Below are 21,641 nucleotides of genomic sequence, written 5' to 3' on the forward strand. Positions count from 1 at the left end.
ACCCTGCTAACATGAAATAATTGTGTTAAAGTAACTAAATATGATTAAGTAAATGCAAAAAACTGTCTTTTTTCAGTGTGGAGGCCTGTTTTATTCTGTAAATCAGTCTATTAAAAAGGCACAAAGAAGCATTTAAAATGTATTATAGTATATGTTAAAATATATATGAAATGTCATCTTAAATCATCTAAAAAATGTTTTACCCTCCCTGTGTTTGATGAACTGACCCTGCCAATGACCTCTTTGAAAACCTTTGTTAATCGCTCCACTTGTTCTCTACATCACTTTCAAAAACATCAAGAAAACCAGCAGCCTTTTTTGTATTCGAACAAACAGGAACGACCACTACGACAGAAAATATGACGACGATCTGACTTTGTTGGATTTCTGTTTATTGGGAACAACATGAAAAAAGGACAATGATTTACATCAGATTGACCCGTGTGGATCATTACAGACATACGGACACGGAAACCGAGAATTGGCCTCAAGACTTCAAAACGTTAATACGACAAAAAAGAAAAAAAGTTCAACGGCAGTAAGTTACCTGCACACCACTAACATCTGAAAGACACATTTTTATTCCTGTTTATACCAGCAGGAAATGTTGTACATATTCCCCGATGGAACATGTGAAGTATATGAATTTCTTAATGGATTCCTATGTGCTTGGAATGTGTCACAGAGAAGAAAATATAAAATTAAGATAAAAAACACCCTCTTTTTAACATTCAAAGAAGACACTAAAGCCTCTTCCATATCGGTGACCAAGGAGTCCTGTGATAACGTGAAGCGGCTCAGGGAGCGCTGATCTCCTTCTGAGATCCAACAAAAAGTCCTTCATTTACAATCCTCTACCTCCCAGGTTCACGAACAAGGATGCAAAACACATTCCAGCCTGTTAGCCATTAAATGAACGTCCACATTTCCTTTATAGGTCCTTGTGTGTTTTCAAAAAAAGCCACATTCATCATTTAAACACCGTCCACAGCGTCCTCCGTCAGCTAGTCGGACTTCCCAGTGCCTACGGGACAGGGGTGAACCAGATGGAGAGTCCGGTGACATTTCCTGGTAAAAAGTTGGAACTACACCACAGTACACAGTTTTCACAAGTCATGCTAATTTACAAGAACTACAAGTCAGAATCAAAGCTAACGTAAAAACCTTGAGTAAAAACTACCTCCAAGAAAATGATACCAATGGTTATAAATTATTAGCTTAGTTTAACTGAAGCCTTAAAAGATATTTTCCTACCAAAGAATAAAATGTAAATGAATCTATTAGACTGGCTGGGTCCCTCTCATGAAAACAAAAAACTCTAAAAATAAACAACATTTGGTGATCAGCTGCACATCATTAGTAAGGAGCAGAACAGACGGGGAAGAAGACCTTTTTTTAATGAAAACAATTCAATAAATATCACATTCCAGAGGGGCACATGTTGCTCTGTTGGCCAGTATTCAAAGTCAGGCAAAAGTAAAGGTTTGTGTTGGTTCAACAGCTTGGAAAAGAAAAATGAAATTCCATGCCTGAAAACAAGAGGAAAATAAGGCCTCTTAAATAAATATTCTTCTTTTAAAGTTTTTTTTATTTTTTTCAGGAAAAACGGTTAAAAAAAGTGGCATTCCCGCCTTTTGAGAAAAATACTTATCAAAGGGAACCGCTGTGAAACAAGGCTATACCATCCGGGAGTTTGTGTCCGAGGAAAAATGGCCGAGGTTTTGTTTTTGCCGACGACCTCTGTTGTTTTTTGGACATTTCCTGAAGAAAAAAAACAGACACATTTTCTTTCAGTAAATCCATTAAGACAAAATATTTTTTAATGTCTTAGATTTACACATATTCTGTTATATAGTTCTATTTTGAAGAAAATTTTACAAACTAGAAAGCAGAAGTGGATAGAGTACACACAAATTGTCACCATATTTTTACTCAAATGAAAGTAAATTGTTGCCTTTAAAGGAAATATTTGATTAAGAATAAACAAGTATTTGGAATGCTATTCAAGTACTGAGTAAATGATCTACTGAGTACCCATGATCAAAACAAGTGATTTAATATTTTTGCAGGTACAAAGCTTACAAAATAAATACTTACAGTAAGTACAATAGCTTAAATTAAGATATACTGTTTACTGTATTATAACTGAACCTTCAAATGACACAGCCGACTTGGCAGATGGAAAATAATAAATAACCAATAAGCCTTGAATACAAAAAAAAAAGTATCTCTAAATGGGGAAGTGTGAAGCTTGTATTTGCTAAGTGAAGTTTCTCAAAATAGATGGAGTAACCAGAAATTGTACTAAAGTTCTAAGAGAACTGATATTTTATCATGTTTACTCAAGTGAAAGAAAGAGGTACAATACTGTAAAGTTACACCTAAAAGTACTTTTCTTTTTTTTCTTTTTATTTACACAAATGTAACTGGTAACTACCCACCTCTCCTAATAAGGATCCAAACATTACTGGAAACGTTTTGTAATTTATTTACATACAACAGAAGACAAGAAATGTTTTTTTTTTGTTTTTGTTTGTTTTTTTTAATAATAAACTGCTAATTGATTATATCAATAGGTGCCTGAATGAGGATGTAAATTTCATACATTATTTTTAACATATAACTGTATATTTGTAGTTTATTACAGCCTAAAATGGTAAAAAAAAAATAAAATAAAAAATCCAATCCAGTTAGAATACCAATATTTCATTAAAGTCTTCTTACCCTTTTTGGATTAATTAAAGTGGGCTCATATATTTTCTAAATGAAAACAAAAAAATACAAAAAATATGCTTCAATCTGAAAGTTAATTTGTCTTTGCACCAATCTATTTTGCTGATCTAAATAGACCAAATCAGGGTTTTTTTCTCACCTAGTGATGCACATTACCACGGCAACAATGATGGCGATTTGCACAGCTCCAATAATGGCTGCGATCAGGACGTAGTGGAGCTTCTGTCCACTGGGAACAACGTACAGGATGTTGAAATCCTGAGGCTCGTCACACTGAGCACCTTTGTATCCTGCGTCGCACCTGCATCCCAAACACATCAGCAGCGTCACCAGGTGGGGCATGAAAAATAGCACTTTCCTAGAGTAATCCAACTACTAAGTGCACCAGAGAATCAGAATGGATCCAGAGAGGCTCAGTAATTATAAAGTAACAGTTAGAGCACTTTACAGTAACTACACAGTGTTCAATACTTCCTCAAACTACATTATTGAATTTTAATCTCAAAATTGGCATATTTTAACAAAATAAAGTTTTGGGAAACATCTCAGCAATATAATATAGATCAGAGTCACAATATTTTCCCCCAGAATTACAGAATGGTCAAAGAGGTGCAAATTCGCTAAGAGAGCTGATTGAGATTACATATATATATATATATATATATATATATATATATATATATATATATATATATATATATATATATATATATATATATATATATATATATATATATATATATATATATATATATATATATATATCTACATATATTCCAATAAAAAATCCTTTTCTAGTCCATACCAATGATGTAGACCCTGTGATGAAGGCTGAGGAAAAATGTTTAAATATTTTGTCTTTTTGAGGTTTTTGTCTTATAAATGTGTAACAATGATAACTGTAGTTGTCTTTAAATAGATTTGCTGAGTTTTGGGTGCAGTAGTGGGGTTCTGCTTCTGCTTACAGCTAATTTTTTAGGACATGGAGGGGAACAGGTGAATAAAAAAAAAGCACTGCAATACAAAAGTGAGAAGCTTTCTCCATGTACCCTCTAGGGATCCACCGATCCGATGCCTGGATCAGATATCAGCTCTGATATTGACCAATATCTGTCATTTGATATCAGATATCAGTGATCCAATCCAGTACACTTCATCTCTTTCTTTTTTCCATCTATTTGTTAATAAATTATATAAAATACGTAGATACCTGTGTTAATTTCTACCTTCTTTAACAATTATATCTCATGGCTAAATATTTAAGTCTTTGTTTATATTAACATGCACGTATGGATCAGAGTGTAAATACTATACATAACCATATGAATGCTTAAATTAACTTCTTAATATTTATTAAACTGTTTTAAAAGGAATTCAACATATCAATTTTAGAAAGGGGAGATGGAACAGTCTTATTTGTAAATTTTGGCTTTCTCAGACATAAACCTAATTATTATTATTAATTATGGTTTTATGTAGGGCTTGTTTTAGGGTGTGCTTAAAAATAAGTTTAATAAGTTTCTCGCCTATAAATTCTTTACTTTTGGAGGTTTGGTTGTGCTATTTTCCAAATCTTCATCCTAAATCTGGAAGAATACAATAAATATCAATCTAGAGTCACTAACCTGCAGGTGGCCATGTTGTACTTGATCTCACATTTACCATGGACACAGAAGCCAGCGTAGCTGTCAGCACAGGGGATGGGCATGCCGGCGTAGAAGCCTTCTCCTTGATCCAGGCCTGTAGTTTCTGATCAATTTAAAGGGAGAGAGCACAGAAAAAAATACATTGAATGGAGAATTTTTAACAAATGGAGAGTGGAGTTTTTGCATCTGCAAAAAAACTATAATTAACTAGGATGGCTAATTAGCATAATGTGTAAACATCACAAAGTTACAACAATGATATCTACTATAAAATTGTTCCTTTTATGAATTGTTTTCTTGCCTATTTTTAAATGTATTTTTTAACAAATCTAATCCATCAGGGAGGAAAAGTCGCATCAAATGTTCTTTTTTTGCAAACTTTTGGTTTTCTAAATGGAAAATTATGAAATAAATACTAAAGTCTCACAAAGATAAATGTTGATGTTAACTTTAATTTTTAAAGTGATGAAGGAAATCAGCTTCAATGCCACATACAGCTCATTGAGGTGACATAAAGGCTCCAAGTAATAAGCTTGGGTTATCCCTCCCTGCCTCCCCTCCTTCGTTCCTTCCTTCCTTTCCATTGTATGAATTCTTAATTCTTTAAAAATAACCATTACAAAATTTAAATTGGAACAACAAAACATTTTTTTAAACTAAATCACATGGAAATTTAACTTCTTTTAGTGCAGATCCACAAGTAACTCTTTTGTTCTGTATTAATATATTTAAAATGATAAATGATTTGTTTTGTGCTTTTCTTTGCCCCAACCCCCTAGGAAATATGGTCTAGATCCCCAACACAAAAGGAATAGTTTGATTTAACTGTCTTTTTGTCCAGCATAAAGACAGATGGTGGACATTTAAATGATCTGTAAGGAGTTGACACATCTGGAACCGAAACCAGAGGAGTGGTGGGGCGACGTGTAATAGACGTTACTGGTCCAGACAATCAGTCAAAACACTGAGTAAAGGTCAGCAGACAGAAATGACCTTACAGGCTCATTAGCAGTAGCAGCGCTTCTTTGTGTTGGTTGGGTTTGCATGAGGCTCAGCTGTCAGGTACAGATGCCTAAATACAGAAACCCTCATATACAATTTAATACAGTATTGTTTTGCAGAGGCAATGACAGATGTACCGGTACCAGGAAATGTTCTGGTTCCTGTAATTCACTCTCACTAATCTAAGCACTGGTCTGATCATACATCTTTGTTGGGTATAATGTTATAGTTTGGCTTCGATGTTGACACTAAATTGAATTCTGTGTCCTTCACACTGTTTCTGTATTCCAGGGTCACCACAGCAGGTGATTGGGACCTTATAACAGAGTTGGCAAGAAATACAATTGGCTTCTTTCTTGAAACAATCAGTATTCAAACCTAGGAGCCTCGTTTATGGAGAAAAACTTAAACCCATTTGATCATCAAGGAGAGACGGTTAACTAATTCTGTTGATCATAAAAGGGAAACTTAAAGACTGAAATATCTTAAGGAGTTTCTTTTCAGAGAGATTTGGGTCTTAATTCATAAAGTCTGCATCTAATGCATCTCTCCAGGTTCTGTTGAATCTTCCCGTTCTTTAAATACCACATTTACATCGTGCATCAGGACATAAGCTCCACCAATTACCCTGTTTCTGCTCTGTTAAATCTGTATGTTTACTCAGGAGAAATGATAGCATCACAGCAGGAGCAGCTCTTTAAATCTCTGTTTTCACTTTATTTCACCATCAGCACCGATTTACAGCTTGTGGGCTTTAAATTTTACTGCTCTTTCCCCCAGTTAGGACTTTAGTGTGTATTAAAGAGATTTTTATTAGGTTTATGCTTCCGTTATTGCTCCGAAGCAGCAGGTTCAGACACAGGTTAACAAGCTGTTGAAGGCCACAGGGATGTTGTTGGTCGGATTAAAGGCAGGAAGAAGATTTACAGCACAGGTCGGCAATAGTGAGCACAAAGTCTTAGAGGGCGATCTTCTTGCTGATCTTCTTCAGAGCGAACAGAAAGTGACTCTGATGGATGACGTTCTGTTAAGAGACTTTAACTTCAGGCTTTAAGCCTTTTGCTTCTTTAGCCTGTTTAGGAAATTTTACCACATTTTGAATGCAGCCTAAGCGAACATGACCTCTGACTGCATATATTTATATCCTAGGGAAACAGGAAGTATTCAATCTCTAATCAAACCTGAAAAAAACTCCTGTTATTTTTATTTAAAATAAAAAAAATGGAGTCACCTCACTGAATATTTGTTTTAAAGCTTTTCAGCTGCTGCATTAAAAAATGAGTTTATGTTAGAGCTTTTCACACATCTCTTCCAGAGCTGCTTGTAAGGTTAGAAACTGATTTTTGATAAATGCTTCTCATGTTTACATCTAAAGAAGGCAGAAAAACTCCAAGGCATTGTCCAGTTTTTTTCAAAAGGAAGGTTCTTGTCACCATGTAGATGAAACATTTATCACTTAGAGGTTAATGTTAAAATGTTTGAAACGTTTAAAATGTTTGCATTTAATGCTTATTTATAGTTCTCTATAGGGAATATGTTAGGTGGAAATCCACAACTATGATCTTCACAGAGCGGAGTGGTTTCAGTACATCTGGAGGGCAGCTGATGGAAACTTCAAAACACTCTTTAACAGGCGATTCTGCTTAGCCTGACAGTTCTGATAAACATGGACGCATCCTCACCTAAGACGTTGACTTTGAACGGGCTGCTGTCGTCCTTCTTTCCCAGTTTTTCTTTATCCGCTGTGGAGAAACAGAGAAGACAGTCGTCATATTCAGACTGAATTTCCTCAAACACACCAAGAGCTCGTTCTTTCTAACATGTCTGGAGATGCTGAAGCGATTGCAGCTCACAGGTACTGCTTGAAACGTTGGAGCTTCTTTAGTTGGATTTTGCTGACATTGTCTGACTGCTTGACTTCCTGTCTGCTGTCTGTGTGTGTGTGTGTTTCTTTTCCCTTTAGGACAGAATAAAAGAAGGAGAGGACATCAGGGGATGTTTACTCACAGTCTGAATCACTCCCTGTTCATCAGAGTGGAGGTGGTGATGGGTCAATCTGAGGCACTATGTGTGTGTGTGTGGGTGTGGGTGTGTGTGTGTGTGTCAGAGAGTGATGGGTGAAAACAAACAAACAAAGAAGCAGCAGGCTTCTGTTGGCAGGGCTGCTGTGGTTCCTGTGAGCAGACGTCATGTTCTCATGCTGTCTGCAGGAGGAGCTGCTCTGAATCTTAACCAGAACATTTCTCCATATTCTGTCTCGTGTTTTGTTGTCAGGTTTGACAGGAAAGCTTCAGCGCCGTCTTTGAATTTTAGGACTGAGTTTTCTTTCCGGGCTCCTTTTTGAAAGTTTGGTGGATCAGATTTACTCAAAGTCAGGGTCTGTTGCAGCTGTGGGGCTGAAACTTCAAGGTTTTAAAATAAATCATGGCTTTAATCACATTTTGGTTATTGCTGAATACCTGTTATGGGCTTTTTGTTGTCTTTTTATATTCTGAATTCTTCAACATTTGACTGTCACTGCTTTCTTTCAGGCTTGAAGCAATAAAGTTTGGAAACCATTATGCTCACCTTTTCCCATACGCTGCTTAGTTTTTTCTGCACTGAAAAAAATAAAGCGACTATTTTGCACATTTACTTAATCGTATTTAGTTTCTTTAACACAAATGTTCATGTTAACATGGTAGGGCATCAAACAATTGTGTTAAAGTAACCAAATATGATTAAGTAGATAACAAAAACAGTTTTTCTCTGTATTTATTAGGGCATTAATAGCTCAGAAAGCTATTGTTCTGCTGGGTTACCAGTCTCTGTTGTGTCCTTGAGGAAGACATTTCACCCGCCTGGCCTGTTAGTGGTCAGAGGACCCACTGACATCTACTGTATAGCAGCCTCCCTTCTGTCAGTCCGCCCCAGGCCAGCTGTGGCTACAAAGTAGCTTATCACCATCGGGGCGTGAATGACTGAATGTGCTGTAAAGCCCTTTAGGATTCTTGGACTTGATAAAGAGCTATGCAAGCACAGGATATTTACTATTGACTTTCAGTCATCCAATTGATGATTGAAAGACATAAAGACCATAGACTTTTTATAAACAGGTTTTGCAGAGAGGTAAAAAAAGAAGCCATCTTTATCAAAACATAGAACAGAAGGGGGCAGATTGTGGTTTCAGCTTTTTAGCATCCATATTGCCGCAATGAAATCAATTCCAAATAAATTATTCAAGCAGGTCTGTTGAAAAATTAACTCGAGAGTGATGGACAGGTCATATATCTGTATCACTTGGAACCAGGAGGACAGGCTTACATGTATTTAAAGACAGCAGCTCCCGAACTCCAGGTTACACAACGATGAGCCTCCAGAATTGAAACTCCTGGATATGTATTCATAAACTTGAGCGAAGTCCAATTATAGCCCATTTCTCTGTTTATTTAAAAGGATAAACTGAACTTAAGGCAATGAGAAATACAAATCAAAGTAGACTTCATGCAACATGATTAATGAGGGGAAAGGATGATTGGAAGCAAGAAGATACTTAATGAATTAAGAGGCTTCTGAGTTCCAGGTAAAAGAAATCTGCATCCTTCTTCTCAGCAGGTGTATCACCTAATCTTGTAATGCTGCAGCTGTAAAATTGGTGATTTGATTTCATAATTAGTTCCTGCAAATAATTGTAATGTTAAAGACAGGATGTGTGGTGTTGTAAATGTGTTGCTAGATGCTTTAAATGAGGCAATCAATGGTCCTGATGGGGATCTATCTGTTATAAAATCAGAAAATACTACAATAAAAGCGATAAAAAGAGATTTGTTATCTTAAGTTTTCAGTTGTCCTCACACAGATAGACATTCAGGCCAACCCCACGCTGAGAGCAGCAGAGTGGAACACACAGAAAACCAAACCCACTCATCCATTTTTAAAGCTGCACCATTCATGGAGAAATATTGACAATATCTCACTCTGCTCTTTGTGTCTCCCACCCTCCTGCATCCCTCAATCCCCACCTCCCTCCCACTCATCTTTTTCTCTCAGCCCTGATCCCTGCTCTTTCCCAAACCAGAAGAAACAAAACACTGAATGACTGACTCAGTAACAGCAGTGGGTTTCTGTGTTGTTGTCCTCAAAGAATTAACACCAGCCTTGTTTCCACTTGGTGGATGTGGAGTGCGTATACTGGGATGTCTGAGGAGTGACCCTATTGGCTAGAAAACACGCTTCTGGCAGACTGAGATGTGCCTTTTGAAAAGCACAGTGAATCTTATTGAGTAACACCTTCTTTTTTTTTTTGCTTATGTATTTTTAATGATCAGATCAGAGCTGAGTGTGTTGAAATTCATTTCAGATTTATCAAAGACGAGATCTGCACCTGCTGCTTGGCTGTTTCATCTAGAAAAAAATGAAATAAATGAATAAGAAGATATAAACTGCATCACCCCATCTTTATTATAGAGCTTTATGGTTCATCTACCTGTTACATTGATGATCTGAGATCAAATAATCATCTTATAATGATGCTTTGCTCCTAAAGATAGTTGCAGCAGCAGCTGTCTAATTGGCAGCAGTTATTTTTCTAGTTATAGAGGGGGGATAAGGTCAATTATTATGATATTCCCTTTGGTTCAAACTCAAATGGCTTTTTTTCTGTGCAGCAATGTTGATCAAAATAATATTTTCATGGAAACGCTTATAGCTGTAGTGCATATTTATTGATATCACAGCAGTTATCCCCCTGTAAGGTAGGGTTTTTGCACGTTTATTAAAGAGCCTGATGGTAGAGTGGAAAAGGAGTGGACTCCAACAATCTCATACTGGGTTTTATGAGATGCTGGGCTCAGAGGGATGTTTCTACTGCCGTGTAAGTGTTGAATTTTAAATCATGTAATTATCCTGAATAATGTTTAATTATCCCCTCAAACATGCTGTCCTTCATGCAGATATCATGCATGTTTATGCATGCAGCTGCTTTTTTAACGCTGGTAGCTCCAGGCCGGGTCGATTTATCTTCATTTTCCTTTCCTTCTGCTATTGCTTCATCAGCTTCGGGGGAAGGGGCAGGTGCTCATCACCTCAGGGTGTTGCACATCCACATGGTAGCCCAGCCAGCCTCCGTCCTCAACTGGCACCGCCCAGAACCAATCAGGCTCTTGGTCACAGGCCGCCTTAAAGCCACAAAATGTCAAAAAAAATCCATAATTCCTGACGTGTCAGTATCTGTTGCCAACCCCCACAGAGAGCACGGCTCAGGCAGGCCGACACACTGAGATTCAAGGTGAGTCTAGCAGCAGAAATGAGGAGATTCTGTGAGCTTGAAGAAGCCAGAGCAAGTTGGGGTGTTGGCTTGTTCTTTGAACAACATCAGACATCAAGCTGGGACTGCAAATCAGGTTTGTATGCAACACTCACACCTCAGAGCATCAAAAGAGCTCTGACTCATCCTCCACAAGAAATCCTTCTGCATATTTTAAAAGCTTACATCAGAGAGGGGATGAAAATATATTTTAAAAAAAAGATGCGGATTTAGTCCACAGAAGCCATTCTTCATTTTAATGATGAGGTTAATGAAAAAGCAAAAGGGCATCTCTGCTCTGCAGTGATACAAAGAAAAGAAACAAAGAAACAATCCTTGGTAGATTCTCTAAATTCTGTATTTCTACACTTTATCAATCTGACACTCAGACAGACCTTTAATCTCTTTATCTTGTTTAGGATTACAGCAAGTACATTAAAAAGGTGAAAGACAAAAGAGGAAGAGGTGCTATGCTTGTAATAGAAAAATACAATCTGATGGAGAAGGTTAGAGCTGTTTTAATGTCAGTAACGGTAAATGTTGTCTGCAGCCGGATATGTTTAATCGCTTCTTCTTACCAGGTTCCTGAACCACCCCAAAAAAGAAGCAGTTTTTTATTTTCTCTAAGCAGTTGGCCCTCTTACCTCATCCCTCTGTGTGTGAGCAGCAACCAGCCTTCAGGGAAAACTGATTTTCTTTTTTTATAATTTCATCACCATTCTTCTGTTCACTGCCCACACTTAAAGACCAAAGGTGAGAACATTGGTGGGAATGTAGAGAGGCTTTTAAACAGCAGAGTGCTGCAGAGTTGTCATCACTTTAGACTGTCTCTTTCAGGACCATGAGATATTTTAACACCCCCACATGAGGCTATAACTCCTTCTTAAACTAGTGGCATAACTTCTGGTTACTAAATCTGGCTTAAAGAGTTAAAATAATGATACTTCGCGGCTTTAGTTACATTTTTCTGAATTATTCCTGCAGTCTGTCTTCACTTTGCTCTTTGTACTAGATTATTTAACCCCCACTGGTGCTTTTAGGATCCAATAAACAGATTTGTTTGCATTTCTGTAATGCATAGCTTTTAATGTACTGTCACTGGTCATTTTATAGGTACACCTTGCAAGTTCCAGACTGGACTTTTCCTTTACACTCAGAACTGTCAAAAGTAAACCACAAGCTAATATTATGCTTTAGGGGTGCATTGGGGTCAACCATTTTCCATTTTCCAATCATTTAAGTGAGCTTAATGCTAAAAAGCGGTACTTTACGCTACAAACGCGGATCGAACATCCCACACTCACAATTCAGTAAACACAAGCTCAGGAGAGCTCCGTAAAGCTAATACCCCATCCACATAAAAAAGGAATAGACTGAAGGGTTTGAGCTTCATTACTGCGGGTTTGAGCAGCTAAAACTGTACTTTGCTCTGCTTTTGTTTTTAAATTATAAATATTCTTAATTTCTGAAGACAGTATCATCTTTAGCCTAAAGTGCCCAAGCAAGCATGAGATGAGCCATTATTTCCACCACACCGTAAAGGTGCTTTGATGGGTGGAGCTGATCCTCTCTCCACATTTAGATACTGCAGTGCATTCAGCAGCTTCTCATCGGATGGTCGGGGAGTATAGGCGTTATTAGTTTTTAGGAAAATCTAACATGAACAGTTTGGCAATAAATACAATAATTTAATATTGAATAGTTGAATTAAGGTTTTCCAATTGGTAGAGAATTCAGGGAATCTTTGAATCTTTCAATACAGGAAAATTGGATGTGTTTAATTTACATTATTTCAAAGATTCCACAATATAATCACACTATTTTCCATTTGCAGTTGGCTGATGTCAGAGAAACAGATAAATAGAAAGCAATGCTGGGCACCATTGCACTGAATGATTACTATGAATGAATGATTAATTCTTCTGCTGGATGAGAAAATTAACATTTTTTCGTATCAAAACTGAATTAATGTTTGTGGAAAAAATTTAATTATATAAAGATTACCCTTTGCAAGTTGTTTGAGATGAGCATTTTCTTAGGAAGTCAAAGGGTCTGAATGTAAACATGATGTTAATTCTGCAGTTAGTTTTCCAGAACCTTCCCCAAGTGTCAGATTGCTGCAGCACATTGACGAGGTTTGCATTAATAACTGCGTATTACAGCCCTGCTCCGGCACGCTTGGTTTGGTTCCTAATTGAAAAAGCCGGTGATCAGGCGCATTAATTTGACTGACATGGATTCAGTAACAAGACTGATTTATTAAACTGTCATGGTGCTGCACCCAGCAATGATCAGCAGGAGTGAAGCACCATCAGTCCTGCATTTGACTACATCTGTAAGTGTTTGTGAATGCTTGGCCTGTTAGAGAGTCAGAAAACATTTCAGGTGGGAAATGGAAACAGCAGAAAACAAGGATTCAAGTGGAGGGAAATATTAAATAAACAAAAACTGCTCAGACGGACATTTAATCGGAATAAAACAATGTACAGAGGGAAGCTTTAACTTGACTTAGATGGTGGATGGACGAACGGACAGATAAATCACTGGATGGACAGAATACCACAGTTCCTCATGTTCAACCATTTCAAATTTGACATTTAAATCCGGCAATTAAAAATCCAGTTCAAAAAGCATTTTAACTGCACATTTTAAATAAAATGAGGTATTGTTAATTATATCTATTAATTCATTATCAAGTACTGTAATTTAAAAATGCATTTTCAAATCATATTGACTGGAGAAATAAGAGTGAATTCATAAATCTGATTATATAAACTTTTTTTATTAATAAACATTTAAAGCATTTTTCACTTCCATTTTCTAAATAGATCTTTTTAGCAGTTAAATTTGCCTTTCATATTCCCCTCACCATTTTGCATTTTCCATAACCCTACAGGTCCCTGAACACAATTAAAACTAAGTTAAACCGATCACAGTTGCTCCTAGGATGTAATAACACTGCTGATGCTGTAGAAGGCGCTCTGCAAGCACCAACATTGTTCCAGGGCCGACTGTTATTGTTTTTATTGGCTGTCATACTTAATTTAAAATGCAGACTATTTGTCGATTGGTCAGTAGACAAATCGTAACTAACATTTAGATTGAAGTAGCAGGCAGCATTTGGACCAGCGCAACAGTCTAGTTAATCACCTTGGCTAACATATACAATAACTGAAGGAGACAACTGCAGAAAGGCAAAACTTTGCACGCAAAAGAAAAGTTTCTCTCAAAATTCGATAATATTCTCCATTTAGAAACAGAATTTGATAAATACGGTTTCAAATTGCAGTCTTTAATAATCCATTAACAAATGTACAATTCATCCTTTGCATTTTTTCTTAAAGATGCAATTACAGAACACGTTTAAATTAGATTTCTAATTGTATGATTTAAATGTAAAATTTCAAATGGTTGTATTTCTTTTCCAGTAACTCTCCTGGTTCTCCGTAATTCTGTTCTTAGAAGAAATAATTGGAGTTTCTGTTTTACCAAGGTTGACATGGAGGAAGTTGTCACTTCAAACTACTTAAAATATTCAGTTAGCTTAAAAGAACAGTAGAGCTGAATGTCATCAGCATAGAAATGATAAGATACATTTAGACAGTATCTGACGATTATTAGCGTAGTGATGCGTTTTATGAGTTTCAACATTTGTTAATGCAATACGTGATGCTTGGATTTATTTAACATCATTGAGTGTTCCCTGTTTCAGAGAGCAGCACCCCCCACTGATAGAGCCCTAAGCCCTAAACCTGGCTGAACTTTGCTTCATGTTTTTCCTCCTTTCTCTGAAATGCATTTCCTGTCAGGCACCTTTCAAATAAGGACAAGTAGTCAAATAAAGAGCAAATATTGCAGAAGAGGTACACAATATGATAAAAGCTCTGAATGAGGAGGAAAAACTGAAAAATATTTTGGGTGAAAGAGAATGACAAGGTTAAATAAATCAAACGGAAAAGAAAGAAATCCGTAAACACAGAATGTGAAATAGAATTAGGAGGAGCTGCTTTCTTCAAAATGACAAACCTGAGCTGCAAAAAAATCCCAGTTTTGTCTTTAAATTAAGCAGAAGCAAAAACACCCTCCCATCTGTTTTTTTTTTTCATTCTGAAGTTTTATTTGGCTTCTCTAATACATTACCACATGTGATGGTGGCCTCATGTGATCAGATGATGGGATTAAATTCTATTAATGTGATCAGCAGGCTGATTTTCTAAGGACCAACTGATATCTGTGTTTATTTATGTGTCAAAATTCTTGTAAAAAACCTGAAAAGGCAGAATTTCTAGCTTGCCACCATCAGTAGCCACAGCTGCCCTGGGGCATGCTGACAGAAGCGTAGCTGCTGCTCACAGGCTCCACCGTCAGTATGCAATCTGGTGTGATGTATCTTGCCCAAGGACACAACAGAATGGTGGCTGCAGCTGTCCGGTTGCAGGATATACCTCTGCATCCTGCACCAGTGCCGCCCCAGTTTGATCTCTCATGTCGTTAGATGCTATCCGCCATATTCAGAAAATCTAATTAGGCTTTAACACTAAATGTCTCTCATTATTATTATTATTTTTTTTTGTAAAAGTAAATGCAGATAAAGCATAATTTCTGAAATACTGCACCATGCACCTACAGTATATGTGACTGCTTTGCTGAGCGGTGCAGATATTAACCATAGGCTGTGAAGATAAACTTGTAAAAACAGGCTTGTTCTTCCAGCTGTAAACCAATGCCAGTCTTATTTAGATGTAAGTTTATGGAAAAAGCAGCTCAGTGCAGCTTTCAGCAAAGAGGCATTAAGTGATTGTTTTATATCATAACTTTCTACAATTTGATTCTAAGTGAATTTATATGAAAGTAGAACAAAATGCTATGTAGTTTAATGTACACTGGAGCTTCATTGTCTTGTAATGCGACTTAAGGCATTATCAATGAATGATTTTTTAACCACATAAGCCTGGCGTCCCAGTCAGCCTTACCGAGGCACCTCCCCAGGTGTTTGACGTCTATCTGCTCCTGCTTCATGCACGACGCCTCTCTGACCAGGCAGGGGTTGTTGTAGGAGTTTCCGTCTGTGGCACAGACCGGGTTTTCGTTATGGCCGCTGCAGTCGATGTTGCATATGCACCTAAGAGCAGAGGTCAGTCGTCAGAGCAATATTTCAGCTGATAAATGTTTTTTCTGTATCTTAACCCTTTATAGGGCATTCAGTGAAAGACTTTAAACATCTAAATTTCAAGCAAAGAATACACTGCAAAAAAAACTGAAATCTAAGTAAGTCAGTTTTTCTTACAATAAGTGCATTTTTTATTGAACTGAGCAGGTAAGTGAGATACTTTGCAAATGGAATAAGAAAATTTATATTTAAAATAAAGGAAAAAATGCAGTCTCCTATTTAAAGTGCATAATATGAAATAATATGATTTTAAGCATATAAATGCTCCTTCAACTGGGATATTTTCTTATTTACCTACTCAAATAAAGGGTAAATACACTTATTTTAAGACATTTTCACAAATTTCTTGATCATTTTTGTAGTGTGTTATTGGAACAAGACCTTATTACCTTTGTAACATTAAAAAAAATTTATATTTTGATGGCATAAATGAATGTCAGTGTAATAACAAGAAACGCCAACTTGCCCGTACATATTAAGAAAAATAACAAAAGTGCTTCTATAAGATATTCATGAAAAACACTGAGAGTAAAAGAAATGGCACTCCATTTGTAAGGGGTATGCAAGTGATCAAAAATGGTAACTTGCCCTATAAAGGGTTAACCCCATTTCTGACACACAGCATTTACCAGCACTGAAGTAGTAACCAAAGAGTATATAGAGATATTATGACACAGCTTCTGTGACAAATCTTCCAGAGATTTAAATAAAAACCTAAACAAACATTTCAGGGTAGAACTGATATCTCTGTACTATTTATAGAAAGACTTCCCCACGCCCACCTTCTCACCCCTCTGAGCGCTCTCCTACCCAGTCCTTTGCTGCCATTCAACCTTCTCCGGAACCATGCAGGTAGGCAGGGTTTGCCTAACTAACTAACTAAGTAACTAAGTAACTAACTGACTAACTAACTAACTAACTAACTAACTAACTAACTAACTTTGCCTAAATCAGCGAAAGCAACGTGAAACGTCATCAGCCTTGACCCTAGTACTGTTCTATTTCACAAGAACCAGAACACTGAGAACCAACAAAATCCCCGGATGATGTTCTCCCCCCTTCCTCTTTACAGAGTATGCATCAGAGCAGACCTGTCCGTTTTTGAGATTGACAGCTGTCCCAGCATGCAACACGGCAGCAGCAGCTTCCAGGGGACAGAGCTCAGAGTATTAAGTTAAAAGTTCTCTTTTCTGTTGCCGTTGTTCAATAAAAGTACGTTTTAAGATCATTTAAGGCAAGAGCATAATTTACTGATTTAGTATGTAATTTCAAAAAAAGTTCCAATGTTAGGAGGACCGCGGCAACCAGGGGACCTGCGACGCTAGCATACCCCTCTTGGCATAGCCTTGTGTGAAGTACAGCTGCCTCTGATGGCGATTTTTTTTGTTTTATTTAGCAAAATGTTAAATATATTTGTGTTTATCTGACTGTGTTAATTATTATTCCCCCACTAAATGAACAATAAACATAAGAATTTATTATTATCTATAGACTGTTCGTACCAGGAGGTGAAATACAGCTCCAGGCGAGCAGAGCGTGTGGTGACGTCACAAGTACACATCTGTTCAAATTGACCCATATTTATGCTGCGTGCTCCCGTTCTCCCTAAGTCCAGACGTTCCTGTGTACTTCTCAAGGACATACTTGGCGAGGACACAAATCCATACTCGCATTCTTGTGAACTGAGAAACGGCCTTTGCTTACTGCTAATTTCCTCAACCCCAGGCAAGCCCGATGGTCCTTTTACTCTTCCCGTTTTAACCTGTAGATCACCTACTGCCCCGGCTCTAAGAACCTGAAGCCCGACTCCCTGCCTCACCTGTATGTCCCCCAGGACTCTCACTGGAAAAAAAATCAAAATCTAGATAAGTATTTTTTTCTTAAAATAAGTGCATTTATTCTTGGATTGAGGAGGTAAAAGAGACATTTTTCCAATGGAACAAGACAATTTCTATTGGCAAAATGTCTCTTAAAATAAGAACACATTATTTCAAGTGTATATTATCTAATTATCTCATTTTAAGAGTAAAAATAGTCATTCCATAGGAAAAATATCTCATTTACCTACTCAAATTAAGGGTAAATACACTTAATTGAAGACATTTTTACTTATTTCAAGATCGCTTTTCCAGTGCACATACAGTACATTCACCGTCAGATCTCCTAGTAATGTCTGGCAATGCTCTAACTACCCGCTCTACTCCCAGATAGTGCGCGCCCGGCTTCCCACCTTTCCGGCACCTGCAGCTTTATCTTCTAGGAGCACTCTGAAGTGCCCCAGCCTAAATAAACATCTAAACCTTTCTCCTGCTTCCAGAGTGTGTGTTCTGCATGTGGGCCAAATACTCAAAAACCATGACACATTTAAATAGGACTTTCTAATTTGATCTATTTTTAAAAATTCAGGTAATTGAGTTATAGTTAGGTTTCTAAAACATTACACCATCCTCTTATAGTTGCTCAGGTTAAGTTTAGCCCACTATGACCAAAAAGATTTGCACTTATTCTACCTATTCTACAACATTATTCATGGACATTTTGAATGTATACGAGCCATTTGAACTGACAAACATACTAGTTTCTGTACTTATGTTTGCATTTCGGGACACATCATGCAACGTAGCTGTTGAGCCCATAATGTAAACTGGAAAGCTTGTTGGTCCATTTCAAATACATCTCGTTATCTTTACAGAAAACCTCTGCTTTGGTTTAGATTCCTATTCTTACAAACATCCTTTTCTTGTGTAATGAAATCAATTGTGGGTCTTTTCTGTGCTTTCCTTATTTGAAGGAAGATAAGTTGAAAAAGCCTAATTATATTTTAGCCTTTAGATGAGTTTTAGAGCATAATATGTGAAAGAACGTTTCATTTATCAATCTCATGCTCACCAGACATCCTCTGAGTCTTCGTCACATTCTGCTCCATATTTACACGTGCTGCATTTGGTAAACTTCTTCCCGACGTCAGAGGCTGAGCCCTCATCATCTGTTGATGAACCAGAAGACAGGCAAAGGGAAAAATCTTTTAGTAACAACATATATTTCTCAACACTACTGCATACCACTTTGTAGTTTATATTTCCTTTAAAGTGCTTCAGAAAAAGTGTTACAGTTGTTTTTGTAATTCTTCCTATTTCTTTACATCAAAATCACAAACTTCATCCAGTAACAGAAGTTGTTGCTTATTATTCCTGTAAAATCTCCCAGTCTTGGTCAGACTGAATGGAGAGCATCATTAAATTGAAATTTGTCAAATTGTGCTGCAGATACTCAGGTAGATTTGAGTCAGGTTTGACTAGGACATTAAAACGCATGAACATATAATGGCCTAGGGGTTAAAAAAAATCCACATAAAATTGACAAAATGCTTTTTGATAAAGCTCATTCTTAAATACAGAGTGATATTTGCTTAGTCGCTGGGTGAGTAGACAGGTAGAGGGAGGTAGAGCCTCCATCTACCTCGGCAGGCGGGAATCTCAGTCCGGACCGACTTTTCTGCTTGGCTTTATCTTGGCCCTATTGTGGCTCTACCTTTCTTATACCTAATCCAAAATAGTTAGGTTATCCAGAGCTATTTTCTGTGTTTGGGCTGCTATATGTTTAGGCTTTGGGATTCCAAAGAGACCACTTTTTTCTGCAGTATTTTTCAAGTTCAATTCCTAACTTTAAATTCTCTCTGCTTTTTTTTTATCATCTGGTTTGTTCCTGTTTGGCTGTGACACCATCCTGGAGAGAAATATCAGCTGTGCTGCTGCCATCAACGACTCTGCCATTTGCCTGTTTCCAGTGTAGTCCTGTTTCTTTACTGTGATTAGCAGAATTGACTTAAAGCTTATCTGCCTGCCTGTGTGTTTCCTGGACTGGGCTACCTGTGAAGCTAGCTAACAGTTTTACACATTTCATATCTCTGCTTCTTTTCTGCCTTGGCAGATAGCAGCCCATACTCAGCCTTGTTCTGCAGGAGGTTTACTCCAAAAGTTAAAAGGGAATTTTCCTCTCAACTGTCGCTGCATGCATGCTTGGTGTGAGGGATTGCTGAAGAGTCGTTGCTGCAGGCTCATCCAGGTGGAGCATGTCTTGCAAGTCAATGAGTAAATGCGATCAACTGGTTTTCCTAACCAATCTGTCAGTATTGACTTTCTAAAGCGCCTGAAGGTCACACATGTTGTGAATTGGTACTTTATAAAAAAAAACTGAACTGAATTGAATTAGCAAACATACAAAAGCTAAATATGAATGTAATGGTAAAAGACTGCAAGTAGAAAAACCCATGTAAGAAAAGTAGTAAACTAGCTTGCCAGAAAGAAAGGGCTCCAGACCACTCCAGACCACTAGGGAGAGATGATCATCTACTCATATGGGACGAGACAATAGACACTACGGCCCAATCCCAAACAGCCCCCTACGTTCTACCTGTTCACTATCGATCGTCTCTCCCAAGTAAGTCATACAGTACTTGCAGCTGTGGAGGATGCCTCGATTGAAGGTGGAGGGTATAAAATAGAACGGGACGCCATCTTCCCTCCACCGGAAAAGAAAATCAGTCATTATAAAAAAGAGACACCCCGTGTGCATGGCTTTGGCTCTGTATTGCACGTTACAAGGCGTAAGGGTTTGACAAACTTCACTCAACCTCATGTTACTTGCTTTATATTAAGCTTCTACATCTTGCAGCTTTGTGGGTGTGAAGGGAAGAAGTATGAGTTTAATTTTTATGATTATTCTCATTCTAATACAAATAACCATGAGAAATTGATATGAATGTAAAACCTGTTACACCCGTCTCCACTCTTCCCTTCTTCAGTTAGGGTGTTTTAGTAATTCCATGAATCCCTCAGGTCCATCACTTTAAACCAAACACCTAAAAAGCTGTGCACTGGAAAAATCGGTTTCTATCACATACCTTCCAATATTCATTATGAGTCCAGATTTTCATTCTCTTTCCATATAAAAGTATTTAGTCAGGCTGTTATCCACCTGTAAAACTACACAGTGTGTGGGTGCACTACTGGGTGTAGTCCTATTAGGGAATGTTTTGGAATAGATGCCAGAGTCCTTTAGAATCAAAGTTTATTCAACATTTTACTTTTTTCTTCAACCGTCTGTATCTTGTTTTGATTACCTGTATGTGGAGACCTTCACAGCTATTCACAGACTTAGTTAGAAAAACCTTGTCTGGAGCAGAACAGATTAAGTTGAGTTGTGATGAGCTGTTATGATTGTCTTGTCCTCATCTTTGCAAAGAAACATAAAATACCGACTGCATGAATGACCACTGATGTCCTTTATTGAACTGGATTGTATAGTTGAATCCTTTTTTCTTACAACAAAGAAACACATGAAATCAATCATTTGGCTGTTTCTTAGAACTAAATTCATACAGTCAAAAATATTTCAAAGCGGACCTTCCCTTTTGGAATTACGGGTTTTTCTTCTTCCTAACTTCTGATTTTCTATCAGTGTGAAAAAAGTTGCAGCAAACCAGTTGAATCTGCATTTAAATGCTGGTGTTTACTCCACTGTTAGGCTGCACTGATGTAGATTCACTATTTAAGGGCTGAATGGTCCACTTATTCTACCCACTATGTAGCTTGGGATGGCCCTTAAGATGGCGAAGCCTCTGCAAATGGAGGGTTACTGCGTAGGGGTAGTCTTTAGGGACCGGTTTGGGATTGGGCATAAAACTAACTATGGAGAAGACTGTTTGTGTGTGTCGTGTTTGCAACATGTTAGCATCTCTTGGTCAGTGTATGATCATGTGTATCTAAATAACCCTGAGGTAGCTTGGTATTTATGCTTCAGCTCT

The 21,641-nt window shown here is 37.4% G+C and overlaps 1 protein-coding gene across 1 annotated transcript in view; it reads right to left on the bottom strand.

Moving 5' to 3' along the window:
• Positions 1 to 372: 372 nt before the first annotated feature.
• Positions 373 to 21,641, bottom strand: part of tmeff1 (transmembrane protein with EGF-like and two follistatin-like domains 1) — a 92,368-nt gene continuing 71,099 nt past the window's right edge. Inside the window, exons 5-10 of the mRNA XM_015378311.1 lie at positions 18,725 to 18,821; positions 15,639 to 15,787; positions 7,064 to 7,123; positions 4,359 to 4,482; positions 2,873 to 3,034; positions 373 to 1,761 (exon numbers count right to left, since the gene is read on the bottom strand). Of these exons, the coding sequence (XP_015233797.1) occupies positions 1,677 to 1,761; positions 2,873 to 3,034; positions 4,359 to 4,482; positions 7,064 to 7,123; positions 15,639 to 15,787; positions 18,725 to 18,821 (677 nt within the window). The 3' untranslated portion in view covers positions 373 to 1,676. The remainder of the gene's footprint in view (positions 1,762 to 2,872; positions 3,035 to 4,358; positions 4,483 to 7,063; positions 7,124 to 15,638; positions 15,788 to 18,724; positions 18,822 to 21,641) is intronic.

The sequence above is a fragment of the Cyprinodon variegatus genome, unplaced genomic scaffold (genome assembly GCF_000732505.1).
Source record: "Cyprinodon variegatus isolate N-32 unplaced genomic scaffold, C_variegatus-1.0 Scaffold170, whole genome shotgun sequence".
Classification (NCBI taxonomy): domain Eukaryota; kingdom Metazoa; phylum Chordata; class Actinopteri; order Cyprinodontiformes; family Cyprinodontidae; genus Cyprinodon; species Cyprinodon variegatus.